General features: G+C 35.3%; 2 protein-coding genes across 14 annotated transcripts in view; one reads left to right on the forward strand and one right to left on the reverse strand.

The window, feature by feature from the left end:
• Positions 1–17099, reverse strand: part of CEP290 (centrosomal protein 290) — a 55341-nt gene extending 38242 nt beyond the window's left edge. The window contains exons 1-22 of one of the 9 annotated variants that reach the window (XM_032687504.1): positions 16933–17093; positions 14816–14872; positions 14067–14189; positions 13849–13926; positions 13061–13130; positions 12721–12767; positions 12286–12429; positions 12039–12092; positions 11190–11342; positions 10666–10848; positions 10222–10311; positions 10023–10145; positions 8099–8222; positions 7398–7570; positions 6880–7042; positions 6155–6255; positions 5975–6062; positions 5377–5489; positions 3758–3842; positions 2469–2611; positions 1733–1897; positions 623–772 (exon numbers count right to left, since the gene is read on the reverse strand). In XM_032687504.1, coding sequence (XP_032543395.1) covers positions 623–772; positions 1733–1897; positions 2469–2611; positions 3758–3842; positions 5377–5489; positions 5975–6062; positions 6155–6255; positions 6880–7042; positions 7398–7570; positions 8099–8222; positions 10023–10145; positions 10222–10311; positions 10666–10848; positions 11190–11342; positions 12039–12092; positions 12286–12429; positions 12721–12767; positions 13061–13130; positions 13849–13926; positions 14067–14168 — 2349 coding nt within the window. In that variant the 5' untranslated portion in view covers positions 14169–14189; positions 14816–14872; positions 16933–17093. Of the gene's footprint in view, positions 1–622; positions 773–1732; positions 1898–2468; positions 2612–3757; positions 3843–5376; positions 5490–5974; positions 6063–6154; positions 6256–6879; positions 7043–7397; positions 7571–8098; positions 8223–10022; positions 10146–10221; positions 10312–10665; positions 10849–11189; positions 11343–12038; positions 12093–12285; positions 12430–12720; positions 12768–13060; positions 13131–13848; positions 13927–14038; positions 14190–14757; positions 14873–16932 lie in introns of those variants that run through there. The other 8 variants (XM_032687505.1, XM_032687506.1, XM_032687503.1 and 5 more) reach the window with 8 other exon arrangements.
• Positions 17100–17247: 148 nt separating this feature from the next.
• Positions 17248–20191, forward strand: part of TMTC3 (transmembrane O-mannosyltransferase targeting cadherins 3) — a 48059-nt gene continuing 45115 nt past the window's right edge. For 4 of the 5 annotated variants that reach the window (XR_004357103.1, XM_032687995.1, XM_032687991.1 and 1 more), the window contains exon 1: positions 17248–17334. The gene's annotated coding sequence lies outside the window, so the exon portion shown is untranslated. Of the gene's footprint in view, positions 17335–17503; positions 17695–20191 lie in introns of those variants that run through there. The other variant, XM_032687993.1, reaches the window with a different exon arrangement.

Raw genomic sequence — 20191 nt, forward strand, 5'->3', positions numbered from 1 at the left:
TATTCTCTATTGAAAAAAAAGTGATCAGAAACAGCAAAAAAAAGAAAATTTAATAATAATAGAAAGGTAACTTTTTTTTACTTCTACTCCAAATGAGTCAAATCTTCATTACAAGGTATCTGTCTGCTATGCTTCCCACGGAAATCACTGGCTTCTGTTTCAGTGAATTTATGCCTCTTTTTACAGTTGTTGCTTTGACAAATAATGGAATGAAAATTCATATGGCAAATTAATAGAGACCTTTGCTCTATAGGGAAAAACTGTTCAAGTAGGATTTGCATATGCAGACTCAGGTGTGGAATTCAGAGAGCAGTAAGAGAGAATTTCTCATAGAAAGAGTGTAACAGCAGAAGTAGAAGGAAGAGTGCAAATATTTAGATCAAAATTCAGATTTAAACCAAAAAATCTGATTTGCTGTCAAATATTTAATTAACTATTATCTTTCAGGTTTACAGCACAACAAATACATACAGCTTTGAAATAACAGAATAGCCCAAAGAGTTTACTGGATGTTAGAACATCAAAATAATTTTGGAGAGTTCTTTCATGTCCATACATGACATGGTGCTAAATTTTGGCTACATTATAAATATTCTTGATATCAAGGAATATATGAGATTACCTGTACAAGACGTATTAAATATTCATTCAGAGAATTAATCGTATTAACACTTGAAGGAACCATTCCTTCTGGAAGATTCACTGTTTGCAAGACAATATTGGGACCTTCTGACTGATGCAGTAAGCAAATTTCATTTTTCAGTTGTGCAATCTAAACAAAGGATACAAAAACATAAAGGAGCTCTTGCTATTCAATTAATAAAATGGAAAATATATTGCTTCCCTGTGCTACATCAGTTGTTATTAGCAACCTAATTAATTTTCACTTACATTCTAAAGCATTCTAAAACTCCTAAAATAGCCTTTTGAAAATGCTGTGATTCCATAAATCATTAAATGCATAATATATTTACCCAAATTTATCAAATTACTCCAGCAATCAGGGCAACTAAAAATATCACCACAGTTTTATTCAAAATTGTTTAAAACACAGTGCATTTCTACTCCCTTAATAAGATTAAGTTTTGGAAACAATTATTGCAGTGGTTATTTGACAGCTTATTCTAAACAAATCTTTGCCTTTTTATTTAACTTAAAAGCTCTCTTGTTCTCTAAAAGTACATAAAACACTATTCTACAGTATTAGATTCTGGCAAATCTTTTTGCATCACCAAAGCTGTTATAAAAGGTAAATTTAAATCTGGCTTCTTTTAAGATAACATTCCATTCCTTATTCCTTCCCTGGAAGAAGCATTCCGCAGAATGAATTGTGTAACTTAAAACAAGATACAGGATTTTAAAGAATGATTCATCATTTCAAACATTTAATCTCTGTTACTTATTTATGCAAGACTCCTGTCTTTTTTAAAGAAATAGATGTGTGAGCTTTCTGGGCACAGTTCTCCCCTAAAAGAGAGGCATGTGTGGTGTTTAACATGATAGAATATTCCAAAGATAAAGTAACATTAAGAAGAGCAAGACCTGAACTTAAAATAGATGAATTGATAGCTCCAATACATAAATTTCAGTAAGATTTGTACAAATCTACTGTACAAACCTTGTACACCGTTTACATAAGCTAAAGTCAACATCTTATAGATTGTGTGGTTCTAAATTATCAGAGCAGACACTTTTGAAGTACAATATAAATTATATAAAATAAAATATTTACCTTTTCATTTGCATTTGCCAGTTGATTAGACAAACTTGTTGCCTCCTTCTGAGTCTCTTTTAGCTCCTGTCTTAATTCCTCATTTCGTCCTGTAAGCTGGTCAACCTGAGCTTTCAAGTGCACACTAGCATCAAAGATTCCCTCTGAATTCTTTGACTCCATTGCCTAATGCAGTAAACATTTAATTAATAGAACAGAGAAAAAGTGAAGAAAAGCTTTAATGTTTTCATAATAAACTGGAGCCATCAAGTTTAGACTACATGAAATTAGAAAAAAGAATGACATTCTAAAATCTACTATCAGTTTTCTGATTGTATATTTGCCATATACGGTGACTTAAACGGTTAAACTTTCCTGTAAAAAACATAATTTTTGGAAAGATGTTTGAATAAAGAATTTTTAAAAAACATTTCCTGCAAGTCCCATAGTGATAAAAGACATGCAAATGAACTTTTACCTAAGCTTTATCACAGGCACAATAAATTTGATATCAGATAGCTTTATACTATCCAGCTGAAGTTAGGACTTTTTTTTTAAATTTTATTGGTAATTTCTCCTTTATATTTTTAATTTACACTGTTAAAGAGGACTCACACACTCTACTCTTACTTGCAACTATGAAAGCATTTATACAAGGAAACTACTATTAAATTATACAATAACCCAATAACTGAGGAGGAAAAGAATACCCTGTAAATTTTCTAAAGCTAAATAATACTTTAGAAAGCAAACTTACATGAACTAAACGATCCAGACTAGGGATTATTAAGGCTGTTTCTCCTCCCTTCATACTAGAATCCTTCTGCATTTCCTTGACAGCCTGCAATATTTCTTTCATTCCTTGTTCTAGTTGCTTATTCTCTTCTGATAACTCTTTTACTGTATTAAAAGTTGTAAATGTGTTTAAAAGCATGGGAAAAACAAGGTTTCCTAGGACACTTCATTATGATACTTGTTGATTTGATAAATTAAAATAATGTTCATAGTATACATACATAGACATAACCAATTAGGAAATTAAAAGTAGAGCTGCTAGGAATATCTAGACAGTATATTTTACTGGTGAAATACTAACACAAAAATAATTAAATACTTCATGGGAACACAATTGAATTTATTGAATTTTCCAGTCTTCGATGTTTCCTTCCACCTTTTAAACTTCTTTAGTAGCCTATCAGACTTTCACAAATCCAGAAACATGGCTATCTTGGAAATGTTTGGGTGTAACAATGGATTATATAGGAATTGCCTGAATTCCTTCTGCAGACTGACAAAAACGACCATTTAAATGATGTGGCTATCAAAGACACTCAAGAAATACAAACCAGTAGTTTCTCAATGGAATTCCAGTTTCTAGCACAGAGCAAGAAGTCTGAAAACTTGAATGAAACCAAATAAACCTTCCAGGACATTCTCTGCATCCAAACAATATGTCTAAATGTCCTGAAGACCAGGAGTGAACTGCAAAATCTGTTTCACGAAGTCTATTTCGAAAAGTCAAAAAGAATTTTAAGAATTCACATTTTCTGGGAAGAAATTAAGATTCTTGTCCGGAGAAATTTGCATTATTTTTATTTCTGAGTTTGCAAGCAGTACACTTCAGCTAACATACATATAGTAAGTGAGCAGTAACTTGGTTTAATTCCCCAACATTGTCTGTGAGCCAGGAAAGCTCTACAATGACACAAGTAAATTCTGGGATTATTCACAGACTTAAAACCCTTTTAAGATCTCAGTCAAGAAGGAAAAACATGAGAGAGTCCGTTTTAATGAATTTAGTATGATTAAAGTATGTGGTCGTGTACTATCACTAATTCAGCAACACTGCATATGTATACACACACACACACACACACACACACACACACACACACACACACAAAGATATACATTAACTTAAACACAAACATTTTTTTAAAAGCCAGAAATCTATGGTCAAAATTATAGAACCAGAACAACTAAATAAGCAAACTATCTACAGGTACCTGATAATATTCCCTAGTTTTAAACCAGGTTGCAACTTACATTTAGATTGAAATTTGGCTATTACCGTCCTGTTCTTCTCCAAATCTCTCTCTCTCTCATTTAATTCAGTTGCAAGATATTCATTCTAAAAAAAACAACCAAATACTCAAAAATTGCAATTTAGGAATTTTACTATTAGAATTTTCATTAAGACTGTGGTTAAATAAGAATAAAAACTTGAAAATACTATTAATCCATATATGCTCTATAGTGAAATTATGCAGTACGTAAACCAAAATTAGGTGCTATATAAAAAACAACAATCAAAGAAACAGGCTCATCTTCACAGCAATAAAATTCGTAGGAAAAAATTATTTAAAACATAAATAAACTTTATATAAAATATTTATCTTTTTTAATTGTTTGTTGGGGTTTTTTTTTACAAGCCTGTGGTACCTGCACTGCCTGGCTTCTGCAATTCTTTGTAACTGTTTAGCATACTCTTAGCCAACAAATCTCAGGATATCTGTTCCTTCTTAAAAAAAACAGCAATAAGTTATTAGTATAGGATTCTACATCCATTTACACATGTATATGTGAAAAGAAAGTACTTCCAATAGTAACTTCCAAAATATAAAAAAAACCCCCAACACGTTTTTTCTACTGAAAATGCAATTAGTAGGCATTATTAATTTCATGGCTTGGCTGATGCTATTTTAAAAGAAACCACACCAGCAAAGCATAGTACTATAGCATGGAAAACCTGTACAGCTGAAAAAAGTCTGATGTGTAGAGACATATACTTTCCACTGATCAGTCACACAGTTCAACAGCCTCAACAGTAACGGCATCAGTTCCAAAACATTTTGTGAAAGATAGGAAAGACTTTCTGCTTAATTTATGCATTGAAAATAGGTTTCCTCATCACATTATTAGATGACTTCTCTCAGACCAAAAATACACAGAATCTAATTTTAGCAATTTAATATTTTAGCTCCAGACTTTTTCAAATTTGGAGTATGCATTCATGAAAGTTAGCCAGTCCACATATGGATTTCTTGCCTGAAATGGCAACAGAAATGGATTCACTGGAAGAATGACACAAGGTGTATCCCCATATAACACTCTCTGGCCATAGGGAAACATGTATTCTTGGGTCATGCAGAAGTTGGAATAGCACTATGATACAGACCAAAAGTCTGTGAGACTATATAATTTCTAGCTCTGGTGATATGAAAATACTAAGAGCTTCAGAATTACACTTGTGATTAATTAGTTGTCACTCTATCACACGTTTTGCACCTAAATGAACAGAAAAAGTATTTCTAATTTTTTCCAAGTGATCTAAATTCTCATGTACGCCAGAAGTTCTTCCAGGTAGATTTCCCACTGCCTTACTGTTCTCAGCTATATTTTTCTCTGACTTCAGCTGGGGCTACTCTATCTGCAAGTCTGTTTCACACTTCACTTCACATGAGCTGCTAGGCTGTATTCACAAAAAATATACAATATTCACTAGTCTTCTAAAAATAATACAAATTATTCATTTTTGGATTTTTAAAAGCAGTTAATAAAAGCAGCTTAATAAATACTTGAACAGATATTTACAAAATAGGATTTTTTTTAATTTTTGAAAGAGAAATGCAATAAATGTTCATGAACCTGCTTTATGGACCTACCTTTGCTTTTATTTCAGCAATGTCATGTGTGGTCAAGAAATCCAACTTCCTCTTATTCATTCCCTTCTCTTCAGTAAAGCTATCAGTCATCTGCATATCATCAGCATCCAATCCTAATTGCATGTAGATGTACAAGCAATAATTTATTATGAAAATTTAACTGGTCTCCAAGCAAAGGAATATATTCCATTTATTATATCTGAGTTCTAGTTTTCTGTCTGCAAAGTAAGAAGCTGTAAACCTTTCCATCTGAACGTATTACGCTACCCTGAGTGGCACGGAATTGAAATTTTAGGATTTTTGAAACACATATGTTAAGTACATTACTGGAAATTTTCGGGAGATCATCCTGCGTCCAAGAACTGCAAGGCAATGACACAAGACACAAGTCTCAGTGATACATTACAAGTCATCACAATTCAAGATGATACTGGGCTGCAAGACTACGAAATCTAAAACCACTCACCTCTTCCTACAGATTCAACGAAATGCATTTAGCCTTTTAATTTAAACAAATAAGTAAATATAAAATATATAAAAACATTAATAAGTAGATAGCATGTTTTTGAAAGGACAATTTATAGTAAAAACATCCTACCTATTGTTGCAACTCTTCTTCCTTTCTCTTGAGCCAACTTACGAATTTGTTTTTTCAGTTCAATTCTTTCCTCTTCTAGTCTTTCAATCTGCATATTATTATTCACAGATTAGTATCCCACTTTGTTCAAATGCATTTTTATTACGTAGCTCTTATGCAAAAAAAAGATTTATCACTTACCTCTTGCAAAAGAATTTGGTTTTCAGCTCTATATTGCTGCTGCTTCAGCGCTTTGCTGTTTCTGAATTCACTTAAATCAATTACTGTCTTTGGGTCAAGACCTAAAACGCAGTATATTATGTACAGTTATTCATTATGGAGAAACATTAATGTTAGTTAATGCAGTTAATTTAAATAAGAATATAATTAGACAAGTAGAATTAAAAAAATAATTTGTGGACAGTTGAACATAAACTATAAAAATATGTAACTATCTAGAAAATATATGCACATATACTCCATGTAAAAACAACAGAAAAAAGCTTAATTTTACTTCAGTTACTCAGAACCCAAAATGCAATAAAATGTCACCTAAAATTAACTTTATTTACATTTAAATTATTCTATTTAAAAATAAGTCTGTCTGAAGTTTTCTCTGTGTTTTTCCATCTAGCATTGCAACTTCAGTATGTTATGGTTTCCAAACACCATACAATGAAGTTTATTAAGCAGTGTGTGGTCAAAGAGGAATCAAAACCAAAATATAGTAGAGAACCTACTATCTTCAGTCAAAGAAACCTGTAAGCCACATTTATTCATGCAGTTTGTCCTAATTAAAACTACTTGCAAATATTAGCAGAATATACCAAATTATTTCCCGTGACTTGGTATAATAAAATCCATTATTAAATCTTATTTCAATTCTTAGAAAACAAATAATTGAAAATGTACTGGATGCAGCATACCTAAGCGCTCTCTGAGTTCTTCATTTTCATCAAGAAAGTCATTTATTTTAAGTTCAAGTTTATTGACTTCCTTAATTAATGATTCAATCTCATGTTCTCGTATTTTGACTTGCTTTTTTAAATCTTTGATCTCAGCAACAGCTTCTTCCAAACCATATATTCCCTGCAAAAACCCCAAATGGGAAGTAAAAACAAAACAACCAACAGAAGACTTCTAAAATAAATCATGAAACTTTCTTTCTTCATTACACAGGCAAGAAAAAATATTTTTCAACCTGTATCACTCTTCTGCACTATGCTTATTGAAAAAAGTTACTGAATAAAAAGCAGATCCTACAAATCTGTCTTTGACTACAGAGGAGTCTGCACATTTTAAGTGAGCCCTCTTACTACATGATTCTTTGAAGAATCATATCTTGAGTGTTCAATGGACAAAAAGGGAAGGGAAGCTTTGGGGAGGGAAGCACAAAATGATCTCCTAAAAATACAATTAAATACCCTGTCCACTCTGAGTTTACCAGTTCATAGTCTCTCATTCGTTTCAAAGTCTCAGCAAGCTCTTTGTCCTTTTCTCTAGCATCTGCTTCTGCTAATTCTGCTGATTTCTCAGCCTCCATAGTTCTCTCTTCCAGTCTTTTTAACTTTTCTTGCATATCCTCACTATGATTCTGCTGAGCAAGAGATGAGTGACCTGGAAAGAAAATTTTTGGTATGTTTACAATTCAACTAGGAATTTTATCTGCCATTAAGCAAGACAGAAACACTTCAGAAAACATTAAAAAGGACATCTTCATTTTCTGCTCTTTTTAATTAGAGAATTACAAGAGACTACATATGAGAGGCTGGTTTTGTTTCCCCTCATTAGTCCTTCAAACAGTATTTATCATAAGTAAGTGCACGTAAGGGACATCAGAATTTATTCTGAATTGCATGCTATTACTTATTTTCAACTCCTGACGGAGCTGAGATCTTATATGTTATGCTCTAACTTTTACAGACCAGGTATAGTTTTATTAGCCACAAAACCCACTGAAGTAGTGTGGATAACTTCTCCATGAAAGTTTAATAACAGAAAATTAAGAAAAAAAATTAAAGACTAAAATTACTGAAATACTGCAATTATTTTTTTTCTGTATCTCTTGAGAATACAGAATGCACAATAAATCTGTGGTTTCTTATTTTCCTTTCCATAGACATTAATATAAAATAGTCATGTTACCTTTATCTTTTTGGAGATCATTTTTTAATTTCTCAATAACGAATGCATTTTTTTCCATTTCTTTGGTATACTGTTCAACTTGCTCAGTAAGCAACCTTATCTGAGCATCCCGCTCTTGCACACCCTACACAGGAAAAAACCAGAAACTCCATTAAAGGGTCCTTCTTTACTGAGAGGCAAACTACCAATAGAGAACACCACACAGTAAATGAAGAAATTACATGTAGCTAATACAAAGCAATTTGTAGAACATCAAATATACTATACTTACAATAGAGAGTTCAGATATTATCTAGAAGTTTGGTATATAAACGCAAAGCAGGAAAAATAAAAGAAAAAGTAAAAATAAAACAATCAAACACAGAGGAAGAAAAAGCACTTTAGAATAACAATTTTAAATGGAAACAGTACTTTCAGATTTTGTCAATGTTAGATGAAAAGTTTCAGATGATACATGTTCCTGCTTCCTCACAAACGACTGCCTTTGGGAACTGAGAGATACAAGTTCAAGCTTATGAGGACTAACGATCAACCATACATGACACCTGAATTGCAGACCACCTGTCAGCAAGTAATCTAACTTTTAAACATTCATCACACGTTGTTTCGCATGCATATACATTAATAAGTACATACAGACTGTGAAGCAACTTCTATTCATATTACACTATTTCTGTGCTTGTACGTGAACTTTAGAAACAACATAGAAAGCTTACTGGTTTTTTCTGTCGTGAATAAAAAAAGTGGAGAAGGATAAAAAAGAGACTTGAAAAAAGTTACAGGCAGTAATAATAATGAAAATGTAAAAATCTCAAGATTGTTGTCCTTTTTTTATACTAATGTTCTGAAAAAGAAAATCTAAAGCTTTCTTAGAGGACAAATAACCACATTTCAAATCCAAAGGTACAGAGTTTAGCAAAGTTGTAAGGAGCTAAACACAGTCTTTTAGAGTATAAACATACATTGAATGATAGCAAGCTCAGTTCATTTGAGTAAAAACACAGAGCAGTGCCTTGATTTAATTTTTAAGTGTCTGCTTATAAAACATGCTTATTTCCACAAAACAGTTCAGAATGTCATGCTAATGATGGTCACCCAAAAAAGCAACCACTACAACCATCTAGTCAGCTAAAACCAAACTCTACAATTGCTTATCCAGCTGCCAGCTTATTTCAGCTGCCTTCCTCTTCTGATCATCTAATGCTGATTTGTAATTTACGCTTCTTTCTCTTGAAAAGCTATCTTTGGAAGACTGAATAAATATATCTCACCACATCATTCAGTCTACAAGAACCCAAAATGTAATACAAATGTCAGTAGACATTCTTTTAAAAAACTTGAAGCAAGGAAGGAAATTATCCTGGAATCATAGGATAATCATATGGATCATAGGATCCATAATTAATATTACAAGGTTCCTAATGGGCCACATTATTTTGGGGTTTTATATGGTTTTCAAGACAGTGAGGACTTTCAGAATCACAAAGAACTATGTAATTTTGCATGAATGTGAGGGATATTTATATTCATGTTCTAATCAACTGAGCTAATCTCAGGATGTGAGACAAATGAACACAGAAAACTAAGCAACAGGTAAGACTCTTCCTTAACTAGCAAATTTAGGACAGAAACTAAGCTGTCTTTTAGAAACATTACATCACAGTTAAAAAGGATAAATATGAAAGTAACAGAAGCAACTACCAAGAGTTCAGTTCATACATACATACATACATAGAACTTTCCTTTGTACATTGCCTATTAAGCTAACTCTGCAGTGGAATGAATTGACCTGTCTCATAATTCTCAAACACAAATAATGCATATTTTGATATTTGCAAACTATGAAAGACTAAATATATATTTGATATTTGCATGTTTAGTGAATGGTGATTTCTATGTGTGCAATTTCTCACATGGACTGTACCTGCTGAAGGGCCAGTATGCTGTTTCTGTCAACATCAAGTTGAACCATTTTCATTTTCTCTTCTAAGTTAAACAACATTTGCTGATACTCTAGGATTTCATCATCTTTTGAAGCTAAGATTTTCTGAAAAGAAGATAAAATACCATCAGAACCCTTGAATTAATTCCTAAAAATCATACAGAAAAGTATTAAAAAATACCTTCCATTCTTCAACTTTTTCATTTACAGTCGCCATGAGTGGATCGTCTTCCTCATTCTTTGCTTTCAGCTGGTCTGAAAGGTCCTGAACCTAGACGTGACATTTGGGTGAACATTGTATCACAGAAATGTTTGGGCTTAACCACTGCATGTGTACAAATGCACTACATCGAGCACATAAAATTTAACAGATTAGCATTACAGCAGCAAGGGAATGACTCTTAAGAACAGTATATGACTAACATTTTGTAAAAAAAATTTTTGTGATCTTTTGTGTTTTAAAATCTGCATCAGATTCAAGGATCACACTACTTTTAAAAAGCATTATTTCAGAGGAGTGAGTGTTTCTAACTGGATGGATTGACTGTTCTTTTAAGTTAAGCTAAAATACGAAAATACAGTATAAATCTAAAACAAATACATTAAATAATGAGTCAGCTCTTACTTGAAATTTGTACTGATCTTTCTCTTTTCGTAACTGATCCATAATAATATCAGATTGTTGCACAATTAGTTTCATTTTGTTATATTCATCAGTCATCTTCTCCATTTCTTGCACTGATTCCTCAAGATTCTTCCTCATTTCTTGGTTTTGAATGTCTAACTTCTCATTAGCTTCAGTCAAATTCTGAAAAATTAAAGAAAAAGCCGCTTTTAGAAAGTGCCCATCTTAATATCTGAATGAGAACTTGAAGTCTTACATGAAATTAGCACAGAAGAGAGGATTTCACCTCTAGGTCATCAATTTCAACAAATCCTAACAGCAAATAAAAGACACATCTCCCCTTGTCAGTGACTGTATTACCTCTGCCAGATTCATAGGTGTAGAGCATATACATGATAGAACCCAACTACTTTATGAATTCCCTTATTCCATGTGATTCAATCTGTAAATTGACGTAGTGTCATGAAAAACACTACTGTCAGTAAAAGTCTAATAGATACTCAATAGCATGCATAGATTTTTACCTGAATTTCATCCAAATACTGGACAAGCTCAGAGCTTCTTTTGGACAACTGTGATCTGTAATCAGAGTTCTCTCCTCTTCGTAATGGAATTGTTTCTTTTTGAGAATCTATCTGCCTCTGATAGTCAACTACATCCTGACGTAATTGTTCAGTCTGCATAAAAAGTAATCCAAACTTAATGTTATTTCTACGAGTTGAAGACAAAGTCATTGCAAGCTAACACAAAGAGCTAAGACATTCAAAACCTATCCAAATTCCTACAGTCTGCTTTTAAAAAAACTTAGAAGCCTCACCTTTTTCTTTATGCGCTTTTTCTTCATATTAAAAAGGAGGAAACAAGACCAAGAGAACAAAGCATGAAAAATATTAGAAACTAGCTTTGCTTTAGGAAGACTAAATATTAATTGACATAGAGACAAAATAAAACGGCTTTCTATATACCTGTGCATGCATGTGCACACATACACACACACATGCAAAGGGGTATTTTGACAAATGATTCAAAAGGTTTTACCCCAGGACAATAATTAGACAAATGTACTTAGCAACAGTATTTAAGAAAAATACTAAAAATTCAAAACATGAAATCCAGACCAAATTAATGCACAGTAGGACTATGCAAATTCGAATGTAGACACCTCCTAACCTCAATTAACTAAGTTTCATTGGAGCACACGTAGTACATATTTACTAAATTTAGTTAAATTTCTTTTTGTACCAGTAACCGGGAAATGTCCTAAAACAGAATTAAACATCATGCCACACCAAAAATTATAAATATAGAAAGATAGCAATATATCTATAAATAAAGTTAAAAATACAGTAAATTGGCAACAATTTTTTGCTAACCTCTCTCCTGAATCTGATGTTTTCATTTTCGGTATCTTCCATTCGAAGAGCAAGCTACAAGAAGATGGAAAACCTTTACATGAATCATTAAACAAAGAACTCCAGAAACAAAAAAGAAAATTAATGCACAGTAGTCCTATTTCATCAATGTTTTCTTCTTAATTACAGAGGTTCTTTTCAGAACATCAATTTTACAAAATATTTGACAGAACAGCTTTTAGAGATGTTAAGCTGAAGTCCTTCATACCTGTTCATTCACTTTCTTCTCTTTTTCCAGCTCTTCTTCTAGATCTGCTAACTGTCTCTCTTTTTGTTCTAATTGTTTTTGCAGTTGACGCATCTCATCACGCAAAAAACGAGTATCGCGACCACCAGCAGCTCTTTGTGCCTTCTTATGAGCATTAAAGTAACATTATACATACAGTACAGATATTCAAAACAGAAAAAAAAATTAAAAAACAAAGCAGATGGTAAGACTACAATAAATGAGATTTATTCAAGTATATAAAATACAAGTAGTTACTCACACAAGACCAGTGAATATTAGAAAACCCATTAATAGAATTTGCTAAAGTGTAGGGCTATTTCATCTCTTTACAAGATTAAAACACTAGTCTAAAAAAACTCATTTAAAAACCTTGCCAAAGAGCACTCTATAAACTAACAAAATTTTAAAACATACCTCTAATTCATTCTGAAGTTTCATCATTTTTGTTTTAAAATTATTTTCTGTTAAAATAGAACAGATATAGTGAATTACTCAACAAGGCAGAAAGCACATAAAACAACAATGGTTAACCTCAATCTTTAAAAATTTGACTTCATTGAAGAAATTGACTTCAGAGCAGTTGGTATTTTGTCCAGTTCCCTAAACTTAAAGTCACCAAAAAAACCCAACGAACCCCCAAAACAACTAAAAAACCAAACCAAACCAAAAAAACCCCCACAAAAACCCAACAACAACAATACTAAAAAATACATTTAACAAATCATTTAGGAACAGCATATTAAAGCTTGCTTACCACATTTGGCTTGCTCTTCCCCAGCTTTTTCAACTTCTTCTAGTGCCAGTTCTACCTCTTGAGTTTTCATCTGAGAAAAGTACAGTAAGCAAAAAAAAATATTTACTATTAACATAAATTAAGATTGTTCTGTAATCTCATGTTTAAAATGATGACAATATTTACAAAAGAACATAGACTTTCTTTAAACAAATCAAATTACTTCCATTTTTCCTTATGGGGACAATTAAGAAGTTCAGAGTATCTTCTTTAGTAACTTATTTTATAGGGACACCCAAACGTTCAAAACATTTATACTGCTGAGAATTAAAAGCAGTAAAACAGCCTCTCTAAAACCAATGTGCTACCCTATGCTGCTGTTATTTCTTCCTTTCGGTACATTTATGAATAAATACAAGAATGTATGACAGATTTACAGGATCAGTTTTAGAATGGTGGTGTTTCTTCGTGCATGGTGATAATTTTATTTGCTCTAAAACTTCAATGTCCCACAAAAAGTTCTATTAAATCAAAATCATTACAAATAACTTACAACATCTAATCAATTTCTGAGAAATTTGTTTGCATTTTCCATCTATATAACTATGTTAGTCCAATTCACTTCACTTCCCACTACTAAATGCCTACAGCTACATGTAGGTACTCTGGTGCTAGCACACATTTAGCATATAAATTATCTTAGAGTAACCACTGTTCTCAGAAAAAAAAAGAATAACAATGCTTTCATTTAAACAAAAAAATAAACAAATGCATCTGCAGAATTGTAGTAACTGAGGATTAACACAAACCTTCAATAGAGACTGAGTAATTTTAAAAAGATGTATCAGTTTTTCTGGAGTTTCAGTTTTTAAGTCCTTCCCATCAACCTAAGGAAAGAGACAACAGTGTTTTTATACTAATATCTATGAAATCCACAAAATAAATCTTTCAGGTACGTGAAGGACCAGAGACAACTTAGGGAAGAAAATATAACAAAACCCTTATGTTCTCTTCTTCTCTTAAGTACCTTGGACATGGTCTCCAGCAATCTGTCTGCTAATTCCTCTTGATGAGGCAGACTATCTGGATCAACTTTCATAAGCTTCTTCCAATCTAAAATAGGTGCCATACTGAATTTACGATTTTTTTCCTGAAACAAAAATAATAATAACAGTTGTTATCAAGTATTATCAGTGCCAAATCAATTTCAGGTCAAATGATTAAATGGAGGCTGGCCACTGAACCACAAAAGATGACTCTAATAATTGTATCTATTTGTAACACTGATTAACACTTCATTCACATTTTGATCTACTGGAAGCTAGGAGGTTATAGTAAAACCTTTTTTTCTTTACGTTAAAAATTACACCATGCATAGTCAATGAATTTTTGACACTAACAGCGAAGATCAGGACATCTGTGAAACCCATATTTTAACTTTAATATCGTTGTTTTCTTCCCCATCTCGTAATGTAGTATTTTTATGCTAATGAACAAACACAACTGGATGCCCCTTGAACCAGCCCTTGTAGGATAAACATCTCCTTACAGTCACAGAAATCGCTATTTCTAATATTTAAAACGCAACCAACACCTTCTTTAAGCTTGATACGGTGAGCACCCATTTCTTGACACTAATTTATAAGACATTAAACTCTTTCAATTAAATATCGGGGGGATTATTAGAATACTTGAATTGACAAAGGACACGAATCTACCTGGAAACTGACAAAAATTTGATCCAAAAGCGGTGGAAAGTTTTGTTCTACTGTTTACCTACTGCTTGTTGTGGGTCACGGTGACTTCTCACATGCCTAAAAGCCAATACAGTGTCTGAAAAAGGCAGAAGAGATTGAATATCTTGGATTATTCTGTCCTCTGGAGCTATCTCTAGCCTTTATGATCAATATTTCAAACAGTAAATTCTGCCAAATTTTAAACAGAGCATTTTTAATCTACTTATTCCCCTGAATTATTAACATGGTATAAATGCTCAAGAAATAATTTTCAATTATGAAAGAAATAAAACTAACTAGAATAATGAATTATTCAAAAAACTAATGTCAGAGCATTCTATTTTATAGGAAAAAATTAAGCTCAATCAGTAGCTCTAACAGTGCTCTACACTGAGCGTGATATTTTGAGATCTCTTCCGTCATGTACCCTGTTCATTGTTCAGCAGTTGAAAGACTCAACAACTGAAAACTTCTCCCTTAATAAAAGGGAAATTTTTATTACTGGTATTACTTTGCCAAAAAATATGCCTAAGCATTCTGAAAAGAAGAGCTGTAGGACCTTGAAATACAGCTGTATGCTTAAGGGATGATAAAAATCAACCTTTCCTCATCTTTTCTCAATATGTGAACTAGTCAAGAGCTCTCCAATATTAACTATATTTCTTCAATGTTTGCTAAATATAAAACATGCATTATATATAATCCATGACTTCATAAGGATGACATCATATATAGATTTTTGCTTTTCTGCATTGTTGTAGGTGGCAAAGGATTATACCAGAAGAATACTGATGTTGGCACTTTTTCAGTTAATTGAATACTACTTGATTTCAATAACACACTTGTTTAACGATCAGAGTTTTTAACACAGTCATTTTTTCTTAAACAATGAGATGTAGGGCTTACAAGTATGAAATGGCCAACAATCAAAACTATTCTGAAAGCAAATACACAACCTTACTACTGTCAATCCTTTCCTACCTTCCATCTTCCAAATATCTTTTTCTCTTAACTTACAAAATAATATCTGAAGAAAATGTCAGAAAATTTTATCCAAAAGGAGACATATCTGTACATAAACAAAATAATCCAACTTGTTGGGAGACCATAAGAAGGTATGGGGGGGCACAACCTATGCATACAGTATGTTCTACAGTATGTACATACTTAAGGACAACAAGAGAGAATTTATTTAATTGAAGAGTTTTCCATCATAAAATTTAGCTCATCCCTTGCCTTCAGTTAAACCTGTGGCTTTAGTGGACAGATGATCTGTGTGATGAGACACTGAGATCATGAGTGTACAAAACGAGTGAAATAGGTATGCATGTGACATTAGTTATCACAAGCCTTTCTTGACTTACTCAAGGAATCAAACATACATTAAACGGGTAGATGTTGCAAAGTGCAGCACGGGCAGATAGAAAAGGTCTGGTGAGTATGTTCAAGTACGATCAGACCAACAATTCCCATGTTGCCTAAAGGAAACCACGTAAAGAGGCGGCTAAGCTGACATGATGATACCTTATCAACACAGTGAAATCAAGCACCAGTAGGCACAGCTGTTCGTTTTCCGCAAAGGTGTGTATAATGTCCAGCACAGAGTCATGTACACTTGAGCAAGATTGAATACCAAGAAGCATCATAGTCACGAGGCTAGCTCTGTATTTATTTACTACGGGCAACTCAGATTAAGCTACTTCTGGACTTTCAAATTGCACTACCTGGCCTAGGTCTGGGAAGCACGAGATCTTAATTGCAAAACCCCAACCAAAAGAGGATCTTTTGCAGGGTTCCAGTTTTCTCCCAACGGGTATATATTCCAGCCCCAGCAATGATACACTGACAGCCCGCGATCCCTCCAAGATGCTGCCGAGAGACACTTTTCCCTCCGTTTCATCCAACTCTGATGAACTAACAAGTTGCCTTATTTTCGGCCGCCTTCACCACGAGACACAGCTGAAGCATCAGCCGAGCGCAGCCCCAGCGGGATGTGCCTTTCCCGGGCTCCGCACTGGGACGCTGCCCCGGCCCCGCGGCCGCCCCCGCCTCCCCCGGCCCGGCTGCCCGCGGCACTCCCGGGGCAGCGCGGACCGCCCCCGCCGCCGGCAGGTCTGGCTCTCCTTCCCCGGAGCACCGCCCGCCCCTCGGCCTCACCGCTCCCGGGAGATGGCGGTGGCCGCTGCCAGGCGACGCAGTCAGACTCTCCGGCCAGCTCGGCTCCCGTACACCCGGGTACTCATAGGCGCAGGGAAAGTCGGCACTCCCGCAGCACCCACAGACAGGCGCCGCGGTGCCAGGCGGGCGCTCCCCGTCCCAAGGGGCGGGCAGGCAGGGTGCGATCCCGCCCGGGCGCGCCGCGCCGCTCCGCCAGGGCAACGATGCCGAGCGCCACCCGCGCTGCCGGGCGGCTCTCCGGGACTACAGCTCCCGGCAGGCCTCGGGGACCCCCGCCCGCCTCCTTCCCAACAGCCTGCGCGGGCCGGAGGGCGGTGGCGGTGCGCGTGCGGCGGGGGCTCCGGCGTCGGGAGCGGCCGCGGTGCGTCCCCGCGGCCTCAGGTGCGGCCTCAGGTACGGCCGGCAGCGGGCGGGCTGGGGGGCGAGCCCGGTGCAGCTGCTGCCCGCGGTCGTTTCGGTCCTCTCCCCGCTGGCCGTGCCTGCCGGGCCGCAGCGGTGCGCCCTCCGGGCCTGCGGTGCGGCTTCGGCCCCTTGAGCAGAGCACGGCCGCCCCGGCTCGGCCCTTCCACCACTCTACCCTGCCTGGCATTGTGTGCCTCGCCCCAGGGCTGCGGGCGGCATGCTTGTTCCTGCTCGGCCGCTGGAGGCCTGCGGGACTGCGCGGGTGCCTTGTGTGTAAGTGTGGAATAGCGGGGGCCCAGGAGGTGTTTATACTGCGGAGTGAAGTAGTGCACCAGACAGGTAACATCTATAAACTGCTCGAATCCATTGGGTACTGGTGACCAGCAAGACAGTCCGAGCTTTAGTAGTGGTCTGATAGCCCCAAAAGTTAGGGATCTTGTGTTTTAGTTAAATGGGTGTGAAGGTATCTTTTCGAATAAAAAAGGAAAGCCAGCAACCGTTCGAGACGTGTTTATCTCTTTGTATTTTTTCATTCAACAACTGTGGAGAGCTGAAGGGGATTTGTTGGTTTGTTTTGTTTATTTTTTTCTTAATGGAAAGGGGAAGGCAATCATAACATTATCTTTGTGCTTTTGCCCTTTTTCTGAGTTCTTCATTGCTTTAATTTTCTTTGCTGTTTCTTCATTAGTGTTGATATTTAATGGAGACTGACAAGATGCAAGATGCTTGGCGCTTCCTGTAGTTATGCAACTTGTTCAAGTCACAGCATAGCTCTTAGATTAAAAGTGAAGACTTTTATACCATATCTAGAGTTGATTAATTATAGTTCCATATTGGCTACAAAAAGGAAACTGTGTAGTTAGGGAAGGGAAAGAGACTAGATTATATTTCATGAATGAGTAATGTTACTAAAATGAAATTCATTTTGGTTAAGTGTAGAACATTTTCTTAGTAGCAGTGACTTTTATAGGTGGAACAAGTGACACACTGAGAATAATAGTGCCTTGCTACAAAATAAACTTTCAGAAAATGGATCCTCCTGTGATAGAGAAAATAATTCATTAATGTTAGGATACTTCGCTATAGGAACTTTTTTATCCTCTTCATCAGGTTAACAAACTGTTAAGGCCCGTACAGCTACTTAGTGTGCTCTATTTAATGTGCTTCAGCGTTTTTTAGTGTTCTATTACACAGTCAACAGAAAACACACCATTACATATACTGGTAGTGAAACCACATCTAGGTTCTAATTGCATCTAGTAAGAAGATTGGTGCAGGAATTGGATTTGAGGTGGGCCTGGAAACTCCAAAAGTGAAAAAAGAGTAAAAAGAATGGAGGTGTTAACCCCACAAAAAATAAGAAAATGCTTAAAATACAGCATGGCTTAAACCAAGTGAATTAGTTTTTCTTTTGTTCTGCATCACATCTAATCACCTGATGAACTTTGCATAAGTGGATCTTCTTTTATTGGGAATATGTGCTTGTAGTTTGGGAGCAAAAGTCATTTTATGTCCATAGCTCACAGTATGACCTACTCTGATTGACAGGAGAGTTAGGTGTCCGTGTTAAACTGCAGCTTTGATAACACTATGCTATTGCAAAGACCTTTGATATGAGAGATCTAATGGAATGTTATTTAAAATACCACAAGAAATTATATACAGACTCAGCATACTAAATAAGGACACGCTTAGCAGAGTCTAAAAGCTGTGTTTCCAGCTTATACCTCCCATGTAGCTTTTGATTGTTTATTCTTTGGAGTTAACAAACATGCAGTTTCTGCTGTTGCATTTCTAGAACACTGAGAGTGGTGATCGGTGTTATTTCAGGGACGCTATTTTTGCATCAGTGTCCTATGAGGAGGCAAAATATTTTTTATGTAACTACTCAAAATAGATCAAGTGTTATTTTGTTACTGTTTGAATGTAGCAAAAAACCCTCAACCCTAGAAAACCTGAAGGTATAACTTTGAAATGTGAGATTCTGTTAATGATTTAAATTATAAAATACCTTAAAATACAAACTAGACCTGTGTGGTTTGTATTTCAGCTGATTTGTACCAGTTACATTGAACAAATTTAAGCTAAACCAGCAGCTAAATCAGTATCTTCATCTCACCAACTTTAAAGTTGTGTTATGTTTTGATCCTTGTACCAGAGTAACCTAAAATGTTCTGAGTGTTAGTTCAGCTGCTTGGTTGCCAGCAAGCTCTCCAGTCTTCCCCTTGGGAAATCTTTCATCTGGCCTGCAACATGTTCTGACTTCGTATCAGAGCTGCCAGTCCTCTTCTGATTGATCCTTCAGAACTGTATGAAGAGAAGGCTGGATGACATTGTCTCCTGGGTGGTGAAGATTACTTCGTATTAATCCCATCCCTCTTGATCTGGTAGTATTTGCAGAGGAAGGCTTTCACAATAAAGCTTTTCTTGCTATACCTTATTCTCTTCTAGGATTTCAGCAAGATGAAGGGAATCCAGGCATGTTTTGTATTACTTCTCCTCCCATCTTCCCAAATGCTGCTTTCCTTCTAGATCAGATTCAGATTCAATCATTTAAATCTCAACTGTGCATCTAAGTTGTTTCGCATTGGAGTTGTACGTTAGAGTGACATTTTTAAGAGATGATAAATTTAATGACTGTGTTGGAAAGGGACAACAGAAACGAAGTTATAATTTCTGTCATTAAACACTTGTATCAAATCAGCAGGAAGAATGTTCAATTTAGCCCAAAATAAAAATACGCAAAAGTTAGTAGGATATTAGCAGAGCCTTAGAAGCTGAATTAAAATGCTAGTTTTAAGTGACTGCACTACTGATTTATATATATATCTCTGCT

Source organism: Chiroxiphia lanceolata, chromosome 5, assembly GCF_009829145.1.
Source record: "Chiroxiphia lanceolata isolate bChiLan1 chromosome 5, bChiLan1.pri, whole genome shotgun sequence".
Taxonomy (NCBI): Eukaryota; Metazoa; Chordata; class Aves; order Passeriformes; family Pipridae; genus Chiroxiphia; species Chiroxiphia lanceolata.